This window comes from Schistocerca gregaria, chromosome 7 (genome assembly GCF_023897955.1).
Source record: "Schistocerca gregaria isolate iqSchGreg1 chromosome 7, iqSchGreg1.2, whole genome shotgun sequence".
NCBI classification, from domain to species: Eukaryota; Metazoa; Arthropoda; class Insecta; order Orthoptera; family Acrididae; genus Schistocerca; species Schistocerca gregaria.
In genome coordinates, this window is record NC_064926.1 from 347,691,107 (window position 1) to 347,711,814 (window position 20,708).

Genomic DNA, 20,708 nt, shown 5'->3' on the forward strand with positions numbered 1-20,708 from the left:
CAAAAAAATCGCGAAGTGAACTGTTTGATAATCTATAACTAACAAAACTATATCATTATAGATCCCACTGCTGATGCCGTAGAACAGGAGAAGGCAAAACGCCTATGGGATAAATAAAGTAACTAGCAGCAGGAAAAGGCAGTTTGATTTGCAAAACAAGTAAATCTCAGTTTGTAGGAAGGTCCTCTGGTGAACCATATTACCATCCCCACTGTGTTGTGCAGACTGTGAAACATGCCACCAGTCATGACCTGGCCTGTTATCAGTGACAAAAACAGTAGACGTCTGTACTTGGTTGAGAGAATAACGTGGAGAAACTATTACAAGGAGATGTTAAAAGAGGAGGCTATTACCTCAAATAAAAGAATGGTTCCTTAAAGGAGAAGTATTTGTGCTTATGCAGGACAGAGCTCCATGTCACATGGCATGATCAGTAAAACCCTTTTTGGAACAAGATCTGCCTTTGAAAAGAAAAGCGGCAAAGGAAACAACCGCCACAAAAATTCATCTCACTGAAAAGATCATTCAAGTCTGATGTCAATCAAGGATGCAGGACACCGTACAAGCCTGTATTAACAATATGCTAAAGTGAGTTGAAGCATTAATAGCTGCTAAAAGTGGTGTGACAAAGTATTAAGAAGTTAGGCCTACTTCCACTAACTGGACATTTTTTTAAAAAACAATGACAATTAATATTAAAACTGTATGGTCTATCAGTTATCAATAATCTGTAAAATTTAAAGAAATTAAATCACTTCATTTAGACAGATCAAAATAGTCTTTGCAGTTTGTTGTATCTCTTAAACGCACATTAAATTAAAAATTCAAGGTGTGTCTAACTATGTGGCAAGAGTCTGTTAATTGTTAGGATAGCAGATCTATCAAGTTTCCTTCAGTATCTTGCAGCAACAATGGAGTAGTCTCTGTTTTCAAAACATTCAGAATGGTACAATTAAACCATGGCGAGTTTCTGCCTTATTTTATTACTTTCCTGGGAACTTCCTTATCCAGAGCACATTCATAAAGTCTTTCAACTTTACCCACAAATGTGTCAAATTAGAAACAAATGGTCCCAGTACACCCTTTCAACAAGTTTTTTGTGACTACCAGTTCGATCATCTGCTTTCTTGATAATCTTTTTTGCCTTTGGTGACTAGTGTCCCTGTAATACCATCTTGGTTGCTAACTTCTATATCTCACCTTCTCCAATTACACCGTGCAGCTCATTAGAGTTGCGTAAATAGGATTTACCCCAGGGGAACACTTTACTGGACTTGCACAGAACTCCATCGAACAGAACACTGTAAAACTGCATACAGTAGCAGTTATTGCCATCTTGATTACTCGCCATGGCGAATCTAACACCACCCCCAAATGTGCAAATCAACTATGCATGAACAATGTTTAACTCAATGTGGCTCACAGGGATAGCCATGTTGCCAAACTTTCTGTACATCACCAGCAAGATGTATACCACAATACCAGCTATCATCAAAACACTGGCCACTATCTTTGTTATCAAGAACACACTACCTACAATTATCACAGTTAGTGCTACCCGCCTCCACATTTCACCTCAATTTAAATTCTTTTCTTGTGGAATAGTACTCTACACTGCTACATTTGATGTGACTATAAACTCTGAAATCTGACAGTGCCTGCCACATGGGTTGCTTTTAGGATCCTCCATTCACCACCCCCTCATCCCCTGTGACCTCCAGAGGCAACCACCTTCTCAAGCAGGGATACTTATATTTGGTCACATATTCAGGTGGACCCATATACTGTCATTGGTGAACAGGGGTAACATATCTTCTCAGCTATGGCCTAAGTCATAAGTCACACATCAGCAAAATCAGCTCAGACCATGACATCTCAAATGCTTGGATAGATCCTAGACACCAGCATTAATTAAGAGGGGCAACGCATAGAATGATATGCCACCAGAATCAAGTAAGGCCATGGCAACTGAAGGACATTTCTACCATCCATAAGATAAAACTGTAGCACAGGAGATGTGTGCAGCATTCCATTACAATTCCCACTCACTCCCCCCCCCCCCCCCCCTTTCCCATCACCTACATGCTACCGTATGAATCAAGTACCTGCTGCAGCCAAAATATCTCCTACCATGCCTCTGGACCAGAAGAATTCATAGGCCCACGTACAGCCACCAACTGAGATGTTATCATCTGACTTGCACCTCAAGTCTAATGGAGGAATAGTACCATTGTGTGGATCACTTTTGGTGTCACAAAATCAATTCAACACCAACAGACAACTCTTGTCTCATACCAAACAGCAGCCACTGGAAGGGATTTCAGCAACAAGCCCACACTTCATTCCAGATGCTACCATCCCCATGAGTACATTGAAGGGGGATTTAATATTCCTGATAGGCAACAACACAACTGATACGGCAATAATCGACTCTCACTGAGAATACACAGAAACAACAGAATGAGTGGTGAACTAACAGTACAGCTAATAGGAAAATAAAGTATGGCACAGTTTCTATTCTGATGTATATGGGTTTTCGAGTGTATACTAACTGGTCATGGCTTTAACTGCATGTGGTTTTAATAATCATGAATGTTTAACTCGGCACAAAAATGAGGTCAACAGAAAGTTGCAATTCCACCTATCTGCTTTGATCTGTGACATAACTGTTTGTTTTGTTTTGTCACACGCACCAATTTCAGAACCTCAGAACACTAATACAAAAAAGGAATTAAAAACAATTATATGTTAAGCCCAAACAATGGAAGAAAAGAGCTAAAAACGAGGACTAACTCTTGGAGAAAGATCCACAAAATATGCTGTAGAGATGATGGAGGTTCCAAACTAAAGATTAAATGTCCTTTGCCATATTGCTATGATAGATAAAAAGTAAAATGTGGGCAACAGCACATGCATCATTTGCTAAAATTGCCGATAACTCAGGCAGCAAAATGCATTAGAACGTAAGTGGTAAAAAAAAAGGGGGGGGGGGCAATCTGTCAGGAAATGGTAAACCATGAAAGGCTGATGACAATGAGCACAAAGTGTTGGAGGATCACCACTTAACACATGGCGATGGCTAAAATGAGTGTCCAATGAGTGTCCAGTACACAACTTAGCCAAAATCATCTCCTCATGGCAAAGGAGCAGGAAGGAGGTCGACCAAGCCACAGAGAGAGGTTTAGTTCCCTGGAGCTTGTTCCCATGAAGAGAACACCAGTGGTAATGCCAAAGGGTCATCACCTGCTGACAGATGGCAACACGGAGATCATTGGAAAAAATGGAAGAACTAGTGGCCCAAGGCAGGACAACTGCAGCCTATGCAGCACTATCAGCTACCTTGTTTCCCATCAGATTGATGTGACCAGGGACCCACATAAATGTAAAAGTGCCTCCCTCAGGAGTGAGAAGGTGGAAGCTTTTTGGGCCCACTAACTAAGGGATGGACTGTGTACAGCACACACAGGCTCTGAAGGACACCGAGAGAATCGGAGCATATGACACAATTGAAAGTGTGTTGTCAAATGTACTGCAGCGTCTGATGCAGGGCAAAGAATTCTGCCATAAACAGTGAGTGGTGTTCCTGAAGCTGGTAACGAAAAGTGTCAGTACCAATGACAAAGCACACCAGAGACAATGGTCAGTCCGGGAGCCATCAGTGTACACAAAAGTACATCGCTAAGTTCGGAGGAAAGGTTGAGAGACTTACACTGATAGATCAAACCTGGAGTAATTTCCTTAGGAAGAGAATTAAGTCCAAGGTGAACACGAGTCAGCCGCCGCACGAAGCCTAGGTAGTGAAGGGTTGACACCCATGAAGAATGTGTCAGATAGCATGAAGTTAAGCTGCTGCAGCAATAACCAACAGAGAACTCCAGGAGGTAATACAGAAGAGGGATGCACCCCATACTGGCAGTCAGAGTCATTGAAGAAGGAGGCATATGATGGGTGACCGGGCATTGCAGACAAATGGCAGGCGTATCCACTGAGCAGAACATCACACTGGTACAACAGCAACAGTTCGGCAGTAGAGACTTTCAACCAGGCTAGTGTAAAATGTGCCAGTGGTCAAACGGATTCCATGATGGTGGATTGTATTTCGATAGTGTAAGGTGGATTGACATGCAGATGCATAACGAAACAGCCATAGTCTAGCTTCGAACAGACAAGGGATTGGTACAAACAGAGGAGGGTGGTCCGATATGTTCCCCAGGAAGTAGTGTTTAGGACATGTAGGACACTGAGGGACCGGGTACAGCAGGCTGCCAGGTAAGACTACCTAACAAATCAAAACGAAAATTTCTGTTCCGACACTGACAATGTTGAGTGTTTATGGAAAAAGTTCAAGGCAGTCGTAAAATGCGTTTTAGACAGGTACGTGTCGAGTAAAACTGTGAGGGACGGGAAAAACCCACCGTGGTACAACAACAAAGTTAGGAAACTACTGCAAAAGCAAAGAGAGCTTAACTCCAAGTTTAAACGCAGCCAAAACCTCTCGGACAAATAAAAGCTAAACAATGTCAAAGTTAGCGTAAGGACGACTATGCATGAAGCTTTCAGTGAATTCGAAAGTAAAATTCTATGTACCAACTTGACAGAAAATCCTAGGAAGTTCTGGTCTTATGTTAAATCAGTAAGTGGCTTGAAACAGCATATCCAGACACTACGGGATGATGAAACAGGGGATGACACGCGTAAAGTTGAAATACTAAATACCTTTTTCCAAAGCTGTTTCACAGAGGAAGACCGCACTGCAGTTCCTTCTCTCAATCCTCGCACAAACGAAAAAATGGCTGACATCGAAATAAGTGTCCAAGGAATAGAAAAGCAACTGGAATCACTCAACAGAGGAAAGTCCACTGGACCGGATGGGATACCAATTCGATTCTACACAGAGTATGCGAAAGAACTTGCCCCCCTTCTAACAGCCGTGTACCGCAAGTCTCTAGAGGAACGGAAGGTTCCAAATGATTGGAAAAGAGCACAGGTAGTCCCAGTCTTGAAGAAGGATCATCGAGCAGATGCGCAAAACTACAGGCCTATATCTCTGACGCCGATCTGTTGTAGAATTTTAGAACATGTTTTTTGCTAGAGTATCATGTCGTTTTTGGAAACCCAGAATCTACTCTGTAGGAATCAACATGGATTCCAGAAACAGTGATTGTGTGAGACCCAACTCGCTTTATTTGTTCATGAGACCCAGAAAATATTAGATACAGGCTCCAAGGTAGATGCTATTTTTCTTGACTTCCGGAAGGCGTTCAATACAGTTCCGCACTGTCGCCTGATAAACAAAGTAAGAGCCTATGGAATATCAGACCAGCTGCGTGGCTGGATTGAAGAGATTTTAGCAAACAGAACACAGCATGTTGTTATCAATGAAGAGACGTCTACAGACGTTAAAGCAACCTCTGGCGTGCCACAGGGGAGTGTTATGGTACCATTGCTTTTCACAATATATATAAATGACCTAGTCGATAGTGTCAGAAGTTCCATGTGGCTCTTCGCAGATGATGCTGTAGTATACAGAGAAGGTGCAGCATTAGAAAATTGTAGCGAAATGCAGGAAGATCTGCAGCGGATAGGCACTTGGTGCAGGGAGTGGCAACTGACCCTTAGCATAGACAAATGTAATGTATTGTGAATACGTAGAAAGAAGGATCCTTTATTGTATGATTATATTACAGCGGAACAAACACTGGTAGCAGTTACTTCTGTAAAATATCTGGGAGTATGTGTGCGGAACGATTTGAAGTGGAATGATCATATAAAATTAATTGTTGGTAAGGCAGGTACCAGGTTGAGATTCATTGGGAGAGTCCTTAGAAAATATAGTCCATCAACAAAGGAGGTGGCTTACAAAACACTCGTTCGACCTATACTTGAGTATTGCTTATCAGTGTGGGATCCGTACCAGATCGGGTTGAGGGAGGAGATAGAGAAGATCCAAAGAAGAGCGGCGCGTTTCGTCACAGGGTTATTTGGTAACCGTGATAGCGTTACGGAGATGTTTAACAAACTCAAGTGGCAGACACTTCAAGAGAGGCGTTCTGCATTGCGGTGTAGCTTGCTCACCAGGTTTCGAGAGGGTGTGTTTCTGGATTAGGTATCGAATATATTGCTTCCCCCTACTTATACCTCCCGAGGAGATCATGAATGTAAAATTAGAGAGATTAGAGCGCGCACGGAGGCTTTCAGCCAGTCATTCTTCCCGCGACTGGAACAGGAAAGGGAGGTAATGACAGTGGCATGTAAAGTGCCCTCCGCCACACACCGTTGGTTGGCTTGCGGAGTACAAAAGTAGATGTAGAAGGACCCAGAAAGTTTCCTATCAAGTACAAGCCCCGTTTCAGTAAACAGAAGAATAACAGGCCCAAGATGTACAGCTGGTGGAAGAAACCCATTCCACTGCTAGAAATTCACACAAAAAGTTTTGTCAGTGGAAAAGTGAAAGTCATTGTCGATGCTACATGAGTAAAGCTGATCGAGACATCGCTGAAGATGCCGCTCTAAGAGAAGTCCATGGAGAACTGCAACAGATTCCAAAATTGTCAGAGACCCCCGGCAGGAGACAGGCGATAATAAGGTTAATAGCTATAGCGAAGAGGATGACGCTCAGGACGGAGCACTGAGACACCCAGTTTTCCTGGGTAAAGTTCTCCGACAAGGCAGAACTCATACATGCCTTGAAAACTCTGTCTTTTAAAAATTCCTGAAGGAAACATGGCAGGTGGCCTTGGAAGCCCCACAAGTAGAGAGTAAGGAAGATACCAGTCCTCCGGCAGGTATTATAGGCCTTCTCCAAGTCAAAAAACATGGCCACAGACTGATATGCCCACAGAAAACCATTCATGACATGGATTGACAAAGTGACAAGATGGTCAAATGCAGAATGGCACGCTCAAAACGTACATTGTGCAGTGGTAAGTAAAGTGTGAGACTCAAGCCAACATATCTGCTGGACATGAATAATATGTTCCACCACGTCCCCAACACAGCTAGTGAGAGAAGTGAGGCAGTAGCTAGAAGGAAGTTACTTGTCCTTACCAGGCTTAGGTACGGGTATGACAGTGGCTTCACCCAATGCCTGTGAAACTTGCCCTCCACCCAGATGCAATTATATGTATGAAGGAGACAGGGCTTACCTGAAATAGACTGCAGCATCTGAATGTGAACATCGTCTGGTTCTGGGGCGGAAGATCAGGATGAAGTGAGAGCATGGTCTAGCTTCCTCATAGTAAAGGTGCCATTGTAGCATTCACAATTCTGAGACGAGAAGGGTATCACTCAAGACGACTCCACTCTTTTCTGATGGAGAAAGGCAGGGTGATAGTGGTTGGATTTCAAAATCTCTGCAAAATAGCGGCCTAAAGTGTTGGAGATAGTAATGGGGTCCACAATGACATCAACTGCTACAGTCAGGCCAGAAATTAGGGGATGGATTTTGGCCCCAGAGAGCCGCTGGAGGTTGGCCCACATGAAGGAAGAGGGAGTGGAAATGTTAAAAGAACTAATAAATGGAATCCAGCTAGCTTTTTTGCTATCCTGAAAAATGCGACAACAAACACTGCACTCGCATTCATTTACAACAAATTCAGTTCGGCATCATAGGATGACTGAGAAACACGGAGAGCACATCTCTGTTCATGAACTGCATCACGGCGTGTCTTGGTCCACCAACATTTGTTGCTTTCCAAGGACAAAGTCCCAGTACATAGATGAGAGCAAGATTTCACAGGGCCAGCAATCTCACCCACACCTTTATGAATAGTAAATGGATTAACCATAGAAAAAGGTCTGACCCTCCTCAGTATGTGATATCACGAGGAACCAAGGTGAGACTGGGAGACTCTTCGAACCTTATAGTCTCTTTCCATACATATTTAGTAGACAGAGATTGAGATGAAGGTAAGTGGCTCATTGCGAAAAAATGCTCCACGATTGCCAAAGTCTCCGATGGCACACTCCTTCCAAGTGGGGCCCCTCAGAGAGAGAGGAGGAGGGAGGGGGGGTTCATCTGCCTTAGATGATAGGTCACACCTTCCGAACTTCTGACAGAGGGACCAACTGGAAATTTGAGGTGGTCACAGCTCAGGCATTCACCACTCTATGGGCCTGTCCTGTACCAGGGGGGGTACATGTGAACCCCTATCTGTCAACCTGGGGCTGGGAATTATCCATTAGCCAGTCACTTGTTGTGCATAAAGTCATGTGGGCTGGCCTTCAGCAGTGCACAGGGAGGAAGAAGAAACATAGAGGAACCTCAAACACTGAAGTGGAGGACTGGTATGAGGCGGAAAACAAAGAAAGACAAGACAGATGAGGGGGTTGTTCTGATGTCTGGCTATTAAAACCTTAGAACACATTACCAAAAACATGCTAGACAAGTTTCCCAAAGAAGATGAGAAAGGATAGCAGAAGTATAGACACACAGCATGGAAAGGGAAGAGGTGCTGCAAAGGCTGGGGCCCTGTGGTAGCCAAGCACGTACTCATCAAAGAGTGGTGGGCCACCTGGGGTGTGACATAATGATGTGCTGTGTGATGTCATGGTGCCAGTGTGTTTTTTATTCACATGATGATGCAAATAATGTGTTGCAGCATTTGGAGGTGCTCTCTTGTGCTGGATGTTTGTTCCGAAGTCGTTTTTTTAGGTATGTTAGTGAATCATTTGACATTGTGAGTTGACTTGATCAGATTGTTATTGGGGAGTTTGCGCCAGTTTGCAAGCGAGCTATTTAAATTTTGCGTATCACAGCTGATGGTTTTGTTTTTGCATTTGGGTTTGTTAGTGTCACTGTTTCTCATGATTGGAGATTTAAAATTATTTTTCTTTTTTCGAGTCATGGATAAGACACAGAAATTTACAAGTATGCCATGGCTTGTTGCAATGTGGGCAAAGATATGTTGTCTGTGATTATGTTTCCATGGTTAGCTGAACTGATAGTGAAGGATTTAGCTTTGTGTGTGTGTGGAGTACCAGACTAGATTTCGGTGATCGTGGCTTCAGTTGGCAAGCATTCTTTTTGTTTTATTTTTTTACTGCAGTATGTGTGGTACGTTAAGTTTGTTTATAGCTGTTTGTGCACATCAAAATTGGTGATGGTGGAAGTTTTCAAGACTTTCACATTGCAATTGGTAGATATAGTGGGTTTACACGACATTTACAAATGTATGTTAGGTTACCTTTTTTTTTTTTTTTTAATTTTAGTTCTGCAAGTGAATTTTCATTTGTTGTACTGTGGATTTTGTTTTCGACAGGCAGGGTAAGTGAAGGTTTGGAGAATGGATTCAAGTGTGTCAGTAACAGGTTTTAGAGTAGTGTATGGGTTCATAGTATCAAGAACTTCATTTGAACTATATAGGTCAAGTTTTATTTGCAATACCGCATTTTCGAGTAGTGTGTTCGTTACTGGTATCATGATCTTTGCTTGAGCTTTATAGGTCAATCCAAAATTATGACACCAATGGCTTTTACTTTTGCATTTTTTTGGCTATGCTACATATTAATAATTTTGCATCTTTGATTTTAGGGTTAATATTTAATTTGTAATGGTAGTGTTATCCTTAGTGTCATATATTTAGCATTTTGCGGCCCAAAACCCTCTACTTCCCATAGCTGTCCTGTTACTTTCATTGTTTAGCTGTGGTTAAATATTTCCCGTCTTATTTGTGTTTGTTCATGGGTGTGATTAGTGGCGTCACAGTTGCCATATTGCATACACTAGAAATACTAGTGTAACCATCTTGATGACATCACAGAACAAATCAGACAGGCAGAATTGCAACATTCAGTTTTGCCCAATAATAAGCAACTCCAGAATGAGATTTTCACTCTGCAGCGGAGTGTGTGCTGATATGAAACTTCCTGGCAGATTAAAACTATGTGCCCAACCAAGACTCGAACTTGGGACCTTGGCCTTTCACGAGCAAGTGATCTACCAGCTGAGCTACCCAAGCATAACTCACGCACCGTCCTCACAGTTCGAGTCTTGGTCAGGCACACAGTTTTAACCTGCCAGGAAGTTTCAATAAGCAACTCATTCCTATGTTCCAGTCAATATGAGGTACCACAATTATCTAGCAAAACACTTCAGTTGTGTTTTATTTTTCACAAGTTTCCAGATCTTTAAAGAACAATAAAAATAATGCCTTTCAGATATAAATCAATATGTTAATGGGGGGAAGAAAAAAAAGCAATTTTATCTTTCATTAAAATTCATGAGCGACAAGAAAAATGAAATGGTTCCCTCTACTCTTCTGTTGATCTACTAAAGGAAATTGTATATTTCCACTATTGCCACAACAATTCTAGATTTGTGTCGAAGCCTCTTCAGAGGCTTCATCACTTCTGCAGTTTCCTGTAATCCATTATGGCACCTAGTGACTCTTTAAACAAAATTGTTGGCATTAAGAACAACAAAAACAACAACCATCAGCAATACTATTTTTTTACAAGAACAATTTTTTTTAAAAAATTACCCTCTTTTCTGTATTTAACCACTCAGACAGGAACAATGTCAAGACTGTTCAATTTCAAGTTTCATCAATTTAATGAGGAAAAGTATTGTACAGTATTAAATTCATTTAATATTAACATCTTTTTTAAAATACTTACAGTTTTTTCCTCCACAACAAAGAACGATGTCATTGACCCAATCTGTATGATGTTCCATTGATTGTAGATATGGATCCTTCATGTTACGACAGTTCCAAATACGCACAATGGAGTCACGACCAGCAGAGTACAGCCGCTGGAGATGCGGGTCATACTGTAAGGAATTAACTCCTGCCCTGTGCCTTTTTTCTATTTCATCTCGTATCACGAAAGATACCTGCAACAAATTATCATCAGAGAACACCAAGTAACTAAATGTGATTTCGTATTTATTTAGCAACATTTCATTATTAAGACATACACTGAACTCAATTAAGTCGTAGTTATCCATCAGACTACTAGACTGAAATTATTCAGCTATGGTCTGTTCCAGATTCTGGGAAAACAAGGTGCAAGAACAGGCCACCACTCACCATACACAAGAAGGATCAACCACTAGGCACACAAAAGAAAATACCTCCCTTACATGGTGACATTCTACTTCTCTGCACTTTCTGAGCTGCACCCAAGCAGGCTAAAGCTGTGCCTTTATAGGTATCTGCCACTCTGACGTAATGTCTTTGGCCTCGTGTGCAGTAACCATAGCTCGGGCTTCCCTCTAGGTGCCAACGACGTAGTGTTTAATGATGATAAAAGGCTCGCACATTAGCTACAGCAAGGAAGTTGGTTGAGAACCCCACTGCAGTACTGCAACTTGTGGGTGACATTTTTCTGGCAGCTCCATGTAACAGCCGAGAGACTGACTTTGGCAGGTGGGTCCAGTTGGAGGTAGACACGGTGGCCATTAATGGGGTGGAAATGCAATTTGAACTGGCTGTTTGCTTCCTGCTTGGGCAGCAGTGAGTTGTGTGTTACAGCCAGAGTCTTTGAATATGCTGCCTTACCCAGTGACCAGGAGGCTTGTGGTGGTTTTAATTTCATCCAGGTGCAACACAGAAACATGGTGAGCATATGCATTTGAAACCATCGGGTGCTGGGGAACGGAACTTTGGAAAATCCCTGTGTTCTGCCATCAGGAATCACCATCCTGTTATTGAGACACACTTCGCTATAGTACAGTGTGGTCCCAACCTGTGTGGAAGCATTTATTAATGTCTGTTCACGTAATAAACAAGTATGTTACTTCTTGTTAATTTTTCATAAAGTTCTGCCTCACATTTGGATGTGTGTTGTCTTATTATCAATGTACATGCAGAAGGCTGGCAGCACTTTACCACTCACCAACCTAGCTCCCTACCATTTCCTTTTCTCATTCTCCACCTCAATGTACATAATGCAAATGACAAGCTCATTTTTATTGGTACAGCACTAGAAAACCGCTGTCTGTCTATGGAAGGGGCTGCTCATAGAAAACTTGTTAAGTCTATACTGCAATACAATGCAGTGTTTGGCATCAATGCCACATTGGAATATACAGGCATGTGCACAAAAATGCTGCTAAGAAAGAAACTGACAGGCACTTTCAGAACAATGCTAAATGTCGCAGGGAAAGCTCCACAGAAAATTCCATGAATAATTCATGGAAGTATCTATGAATGTTTCAGCTTACACAATAATACCAGCAACACACACAGGAACATATCCAGAGTCATTCTTCAGATTTTGATAAAGTTGGTTTTAGTACACCACTGACAAATCGGATAAACTGAAATATTGATTTTTCCATGCACAAGCAGACTGTGACATCTCAAACTAACCTTGACCTCAAGCTACACCACAGATCAGTGTGGCTTCACACCTAAGACCGTGTATTCATATATGTTGGCTTTGTCACCTCACAACCGAGCTATCACCTTCGAATCTAACCTAGACCTCAGCATATGCCGCAGATCAGTCAGTCAGCAAAGCCTACATTCCAAAAAGTAATATAGACACACAACAAATATTGTCAGGGCGTTGTTCTCTTTCCATTTGTGCGTGTGTGGCATCACAAGCTACATTATTATTACATAATGGGGCAAGGCTGACATCCAGTACTGCTAGCTTCAGCTGAAGTAGACAACTAATGAAATGCCATGAGGCGAAGAAAGTGCATTTGCCTGAAGAAGTCAAAGGCTCCTAGCACTAGTCCTCTGGTGGGAAAGGTTGATTTCCATGCCCAGGCTGCAATCTCCTAGTCACTGTAGATTGCTTGCAAAATGTTTGCATCATACAATAATAAAAAGAGTAAATGAGCCCGTGCTGACAAAAACTTCTGAGTGGGGGGGGGGGGGGGGGGGGGAAGGAAAACAATATGCATCTACTACTAGCACATTGCCACATGATAGCAGAGGCAGTGAATCAAGTTTGTGTCAATGAGTCTTTGCATTTCAATGCCTGCTACAAAGCAGTGAAGAAGGAGCTCTCGAGTAGGGTATAGGCAATCAATAGAAGAATGTCACATAAGACAATGCCCGGTGGGTCCTCTCACCTAGGGATCTGACCACAAGTCAGACAGGTGTAACCAATTTGGAGCCACCAAAGGGCAGTACATTCCTCAGAGAAAAGGTCTTAGGAAGATCACCAAGCAACAGTGAATCTGTTATTGTTTGTAGCTTGTCGGTAGTGGCCATGGTATGCCATTCCACATTCCATACCTCCTCAACCTAAAGACGTGGTGTTGACTGCAAGTTGGATGCCAAAGATGGCTCCAAGATATCCACCTTAGTAGTGTCTTCTGCTATTGATCAGCATGCTCCTTCCCCAGGCCCAGTACCCGGCAGCACCTAACTGAGCCCCTGGTACCACGAAGGTTAGTAAGAATATTGTGTACGGTTGAAACTAACATGTTCAGAGGTTAGCACTGGTATTTGGCCTGTAAACTACTTGTGCATGTACAACAGTGCGCTTACATAATGGTCACTAATTCTGCGTAAACACACTGCTGCCATGTGGTAAGAAATATTGTTCGTGGCCCTCAGAACATGTGAAGGCATATCAGATGTGATTATCAACAACTGAGCCATCAGTAGAGATGACTTTTTAACCAAGAACTTCACCAAAACCGAGAGGGAGAAACAGCAAAATGCAATAGGGTATTCTATTCCCTTTGGTTTGAAGGACAGGTTGAAGCAGATCACTGGATGAGATACACACCATGACAAAACATGACCTACACTCATATTTGCTGAATTAGGAGTTATGATTATTCACAGACATTATATTTTCAACTGCCTAATTCACATTAAGCTGAACCATAAGACCTAAAGAACATCAAATTCACCGTTACAACATCCAAAATTAGGATTGTACGAAAGGATACCATTTGGGAAACAATACGGAATTTTATTGGGCCTACTAGAACTATAGTTCCCTAGTAAGTACTGTACTAGTATTTAACTCTTCGGTAACCAAAAAAATCGTTTGTGATTATAACGTGAGGAACTACGTGAATATGATCTGATAATCTGAGGGTAGTTTTCGTGGCTATCATCTACGTAGGGAATATGTCAAACAACCACGCCATTTTTCATGATGTTCATATTTGATGCCGTCCTCTACCATCTACGCGTCATGATTTTTCTTTCTGGACAGGTGCCCGATTGTTCGTTCTCATTTTAAAAACGAAGGCTTTATGCTTCTAGCACTTTTAAGGCAACAATGAAAATCTGTCTCTTAAAATCATATTTATTTGCTTTCGCATAGCAACTTTCAAGTGGCCGGAAATATCCAGAATTGCCTAATTCTTTTCTCTTAAATTTAATCAGCGTCAAATTTTGATAATAATAAAAACACAGTAAAATGTATGTCGCATACCGGCAAATACACAATGTAGTGGACTAAGTAATTTGTATTACACACAATTCCCTCTAGTGCAAGGTGGGGAAAGCACTTGTACATTAAGACTGCACATCAACACTCTACTCGAAAAATAAAACTTTTTAAATTCAAAACAAACATACCTGAACTTTCTTCCTGCCACTTTGGCCTCCAGATTTGTGAGTAGCCATAGCTTCAAGGCGAAATAAATTATATGAACGGTAAATAAAGAGAACTATCCCATGATACTTAAATGTAGCATTTAGCTGTTCATTAGTTTGAAAACATTAAATTGTCAACTTAACCTCAGCCACCATTCCGTTCACTTGTATTCATCATTACATCTATGTCTGTCAAAGTTATCTGGGCTCAGTGATTTTCTAGTATTCTTCGCCAAAGTAAAAACTGACGATTCATTGATTGATATATTAATCAAGATTTTGTGAATTAACTATTTAAATAAATGTTATCTGATGTGTATTTCATTCTAGGTCCTTTTTAACAATACAGCGACTTAATTTATCATCAACCGATTACCAACATTCATAGTCTTCTGTCTTTGTTTTTGGTACATGTCATTGAAAGTGTTTTATCTTTGAGAATGAGTTGTTTGCATTTTGTACCCAGTGACTGTAAAGTATTGTGATTGGTGTGAAAAATTGGTGGTTACCGAAGAGTAGAGTGGAAAAAATGGTTTTAGAAAGTACTATGATATGGTAAGATTTACAGTCTTCCAAGAAATTAGCAACCGAACTATTGTTATTCTTTTTATTGCGGTATTCTTGATTACGGCAAATGACACAGCAGAACTTGTGCGTCCTGTGGTAACAAATAATTCGTTTGGTTACGTTTGCCGTACATTTCATTGTATATTATGGTTTGAAGATAGCGTATAAAAAGCTGGATGAAGATGATTTTGCCCATATGTTCATAACCTGTTGCTCATAGAGTACAAGAGTCAGGCAATGCTACGAATAAACGAGAGTTTTGGATGATGCATGGATTAAAATTATGTGCAAGACGATTAAGAATTTGGATGAAGAAGTAGCCACGTACTTACTTAACTACAACAGTATTACTTTGCCGTATTGTCATGGTCTCTCGAATATTCCCCGTTGAATTTTACTACTGAATGGTATTGTGGCGGAAAGTTGGGATTAATAGTTAAGCCTGCGGGGTACTGACTGGCCTAAAGTTTGGTATCATACTACGTTGAAGGCACTACAAAAATGAGTACAGCTCCAGTGAAATTGGGATGCTTAATATTAGCATTTATTGTAGTCGTGGTTCAGCCACACTAATTCGAAGAGGCCTGAATCAGATACATTTTGACACACCTAATACAATGAAATCTATGTCGTTTGTCACGTGCTACCTGATTAAGACCAACTTAGTATTATACAGTTGCATACGGGAGTGATACATTTGCGTCTAACCAAGTCTTAATATCTTCCTACATCTTAAATATAATTTCTCCATGATACTTATGATTCGAAGGTTTATTTCGGTTATTATGCTATCCTCTGCGACTGTCATACAAACAGCTAATATAATTTTAGTTCCATTGCAAATTCAGACATGCTATATCTGCAGCCTCTCCCAGCTTTCCTAGTCCCTAACAACTGTTGCACCACCTTCACTTTATCATATTGAGTTCAACATTGGTAACTGAAATTAAATTTTATGTTGCTTGTCTGGCTTGAAAATTGTGGTTATCCCCTCATCATTTTAAGCTTTCATTCTTACTTAGTACCTTATCTCAGCATGCCATCTTATAACAGGTTGTTCATTTTACAGCTTTTCATGTAGATTGTTGTTGTTGTCTCCAGTCCTGAGACTGGTTTGATGCAGCTCTCCATGCTACTCTATCCTGTGCAAGCCTCTTCATCTCCCAGTACCTACTGCAACCTACATCCTTCTGCATCTGCTTAGTGTATTCATCTCTTGGCCTCCCTATACGATTTTTACCCCCCATACTGTCCTCCATTACTAAATTGGTGATCCCTTGATGCCTCAGAACATGTCCCACCAACCGATCCCTTCCTCTTGTCAAGTTGTGCCACAAACTCCTCTTCTCCCCAATCCTATTCAATACCTCCTCATTAGTTATGTGATCTACCCATCTAATCTTTAGCATTCTTCTGTAGCACCACATTTCGAAAGTTTCTATTCTCTTCTTGTCCAAACTAGTTATTGTCCATGTTTCACTTCCATACATGGGCTACACTCCATACAAATACTTTCAGAAACGACTGCCTGACACTTAAATCTATACTCGATGTTAACAAATTTGTCTTCTTCAGAAATGCTTTCCTTGCCATTGCCAGTCTACATTTTATAACATTTTATATCCTCTCTACTTTGGCCATCACCAGTTATTTTGCTCCCCAAATAGCAATAATCATTTACTACTTTAAGTGTCTCATTTCCTAATCTAATTCCCCCAGCATCACCCAACTTGATATCCATAGTAGATGATAATATGGTTATTTCATTTTCACCAAATGAAGTGTTTTACAATGATGTGAATTCATCATTGCATGACTACATGCGTATCTTCATATCTCTCTCTTGAGCAGTATATGAGAAGAATGTAATGTCATCTCCACTAATAATAATTCATATAAGAAGAGTTTCATTGTGTGCTTTGGACATTAGAACTTGACTGTAATGGGGTAGAATATACTAGTGATAAGACTGGAGTAGTTTGTGCTGAATGTTGGGATGAATATTCCACGTAGGCCTTTCACAAGTATTTGGTCAAAGTTATAGAAAGATTGAAGTGATAGAGGTATAATTTAAAAATTACCAATTTGGAATCCATTGGATGCCTGCGTATTCAGCAACCATTGAATATTCAAATTGAATAAAGGACAACAGTCAGTCTCAAAATCTGTGATTTATTGCAGATCTCGATTTCAAATTTAATATAATCATCAGTGCATTACCAAAGACTTATAAATTTCCCATCATATCAGAGCATAAAATATGACAAAAGTGCCCTAGCCTTTATATGGAAAACACAAAACCATAAACAATCATTTTGTGTGTGTCACGTAAAGGCTAACTAGAATACTTGTCATTTTGTTACATGTTATGGTCTGACACATTGGGACTTTTATGACTGTTATTGTACTAGTCATGCCTGCATTATAGTCAAAAATCTAGATCTACAATAAATTACAGACTTTGCAAATGCCTGCTGCCCTTTTCTCAATTTAAATATTACTGTACTTAAGTAGCTGGCCTGGCTATTGAATATAAGGGTCACCATAGCTGTACTATATTACAGGGTGATTCGAAATGCCCAAAGAATGTTTAGTGGTATGTTAAACCTTGCCAGTAGCCCAGAAATTAGTTTCCAGGTAGGCCTACTTGCTAATAATAAAGCCTAGTTTACAAAACAACATTGGGTTTCACCACTCGTTGCGTGGAATGAGTTGTATACAAGTGGTTTCATATATGACTGTAGACATGGCGACACCAGTACACACTTCAGTTTCATCGTTTTGTGGGTCCCTGAGTCATGTATGAATTGAAAGTTTTTGCATCTGCATGTTGCACGATTTGTGATGGATTTAAAGCTTGTTGTGTGGAATCACTGCATAAGAAAAAATAAGAAACATGTTTTGATTCATGACTGGATGAAGAAAAGACATCAGCTCGGTTGCTCAGCATCCTTACTGAAATAACTTGTAACGGATGATCCAAGAAGTTCTTTTAATTATCTTAGAATGACACCAAAACTGTCCATGTTTCTTCTAAATACAGTTAATTATGCCATAAGGAATAAAGGTACTGTAAAACAAGAAGCACTGTCGCCAGAACTGAAATTGCACATCATATGGTATGCATTACAGTCGAGAACACTCGGCATGCTATAAGATACGATTTTAGTTGGTAATGACACTTTTTCATTAACACCATTAATTATTAACATTACCAGTAATCATTATTAAGACTACCAACAATAATTATACGAATCAGGGTACGTTAAGAAGAGAATGGTTTGCAATCTACTCTCTTGAAGATAGATCTGTACAGTAGAAATATTTAAAAATTCTAACATGTGTGAACGGGGAGCACTGCAGCGGCGTTTTAAACAGATGAATATTGAATACAGAATGCAACTTCTTGAATTTGTATAGCATTCCCTCCTGTCAACAGTATTCCTTAACAAAGAGTTGGCCAACTCGAACAATGGGATTTTAGTCTTGTAGACGAGAGCATTGCCATATCTAGAATTACACTTGCTTGTATTTTTCTTAATTCAGTTGTATTTGCTCTCCTAACTCAATAAATTTTGCCCTGCAGCTCATTTATTGTCAAACCATCTGTTATGATCGCACATGATGGTCTCAGCAGGAGCAATATGTTGCTTATTTTTGTAATCAGCAACACTGAAATCCCACAAATACCTATGCAAAGCATAGATATCCAAAAAGAAAAACTTATTCTCTGTTCCCCACTTCATACTTCAGTTTGTCTACACTCTATGAACCCACATAATCTCAAAAGTCATGCAACTAGTGTCACCAAAGTTGGAACATGCTGAAAGTGCTTAGTTTCACCAACGAGTTACGCGAATGCGCAGCGCGCATGCATAGTGGCCGGTAGCGCAGTTACCTCCAACCGAGTGTCATTGTGTAAACTAGGCTTAACAGAGAGACCAAATTAAACAGTTATATGTTTTTTGGAAAATCGAGCATGGAATGTAACAATATTATGAAAAGGGTAGTTGCTACTCACCATATAGTGGAGATGGTGAGTTGAAGATAGGCACAACAAAAAAGACAATCAGAAAGTAAGTTGCCAGCCACAAAGTCCTTTGTTGAAAACACACACACACACACACCTGCAGTCTGTAGGTGCCAAGGCCAGACTCTTTAAGTGGCAGCACATGAGGCAAATAGTGTGGTGGGGGTAAGGAGGAGGCTGGGGTGGGGACAGATAGCAAGAAACAAGTGGGGGACAGTAAAATGATGCTTCTGGGATCAGACAGAATCGAAGTGGAGGGAGGGTAGGGCTGCTAGGTGGAGTACGGAAGTTAGACGGAGGGGCGGCAGTAGCAAAAAAGAGCAGTAAAAAGACTGAGGGTGTGTTAGTGAAATAGAGGTCAGTGTAGTGCTGGAATGGGAACAGGGAAGGAGATAGGTGGGTAAGGACAATGACTAATGAAGGTTGAGGCCAAAAGGATTACAGGAATGTAGCACACATTGTAGGGAGTGTTCCCACGTGCACAGTTCAGAAAAGCTTGTGTTGGTATTGAGGATCCAGATGGCAAAAGCTGTGGAGCAGTCATTGAAATTAAGAACATCATGTTGGGCGGCGTACTCAGCAACAGATTGGTCCAGCTATTACAGTGGTTGCAGCTTAGCTTGTAGATCACATGACTGGTTTCACAGGTAGCCCTGCATTTGATGGAATATGTGATGCTTATGACCAGACTGGAATAGGTGTTGGTAGGGAATGTGTGGGACAGGTCTTGCATCGAGGTCTATTACAGGGGCATGAGCCAAGTTGCAAGGAGATGATAGCAGGGGCTGTGTTGGGATGGATGAAGATATTTTGTAGGTTCTCAGAAGGGCAGAATACCACTGTGGGAGGGGTGGGATTGATAGTGAGTAGAACACTCCTCATTTCAGGGCACAAGGAATGTCCTACCATTGTCCTTCCCACGTCTCCCACAGTGGTACGCAATATCCATGTCCATCTCTACACAACCCCTGCTCCCAGTCCTTTGCCTCATGGCTTATATCCTTGTAATAGACCAAGATGTGAGAAACCCAGTCAAGTGATGTACAGGCTAAGCTGCAACCACTGTGCTACATTCTACAAGGGCATGGCAACCAACATGCTGCCTCTCCTCATGAATGGCCACCGACCAACTGTGGGCAAGAAAAACCTGGACCAACCTGTTGCTGGGCACACCACCCAACATGATGTTCTTCATTTCAGTGACTGCTTCATAATCTGTGACATCTGGATCCTTCCCACCAACACCCACTTTTCTGAACTGTTCAGGTGGGAACTCTTCCTGCAATATGTCCTACATTCCTGTAATCCTCCTGGCCTCAACCTTTGTTAATCATTGTCCTTACCCATCTACCTCCTTCCTTGTTCCCATTCGAGCACTACACTGCCCCTGTTCCACCAACACATCCACAGCCTTTTTACTTCTCTTCTTCTTCACTACCACACCCCCTCCCCCAAAGCACTCTCAACTTCCCAACTCCACTTAGCTGCTTTATACTCCCTCTACTTCATCCATATATGCTCCCACAAGCATCATTTCACTGTCCCCCCACCACTTCCCTGCTATCCCTCCCCTCCCCAGCCTCCTCCTCTCTCCA

The 20,708-nt window shown here is 41.2% G+C and overlaps 2 protein-coding genes across 2 annotated transcripts in view; one reads left to right on the forward strand and one right to left on the reverse strand.

Moving 5' to 3' along the window:
• LOC126281400 (WD repeat-containing protein 48) overlaps positions 1-14,757 on the reverse strand; it is a 156,719-nt gene extending 141,962 nt beyond the window's left edge. Inside the window, exons 1-2 of the mRNA XM_049980333.1 lie at positions 14,499-14,757; positions 10,618-10,834 (exon numbers count right to left, since the gene is read on the reverse strand). Coding sequence (XP_049836290.1) covers positions 10,618-10,834; positions 14,499-14,546 — 265 coding nt within the window. The 5' untranslated portion in view covers positions 14,547-14,757. The remainder of the gene's footprint in view (positions 1-10,617; positions 10,835-14,498) is intronic.
• Positions 14,758-14,851: 94 nt separating this feature from the next.
• LOC126281401 (26S proteasome non-ATPase regulatory subunit 4) overlaps positions 14,852-20,708 on the forward strand; it is an 87,588-nt gene continuing 81,731 nt past the window's right edge. Inside the window, exon 1 of the mRNA XM_049980334.1 lies at positions 14,852-15,071. Within this exon, the coding sequence (XP_049836291.1) occupies positions 15,046-15,071 (26 nt within the window). The 5' untranslated portion in view covers positions 14,852-15,045. The remainder of the gene's footprint in view (positions 15,072-20,708) is intronic.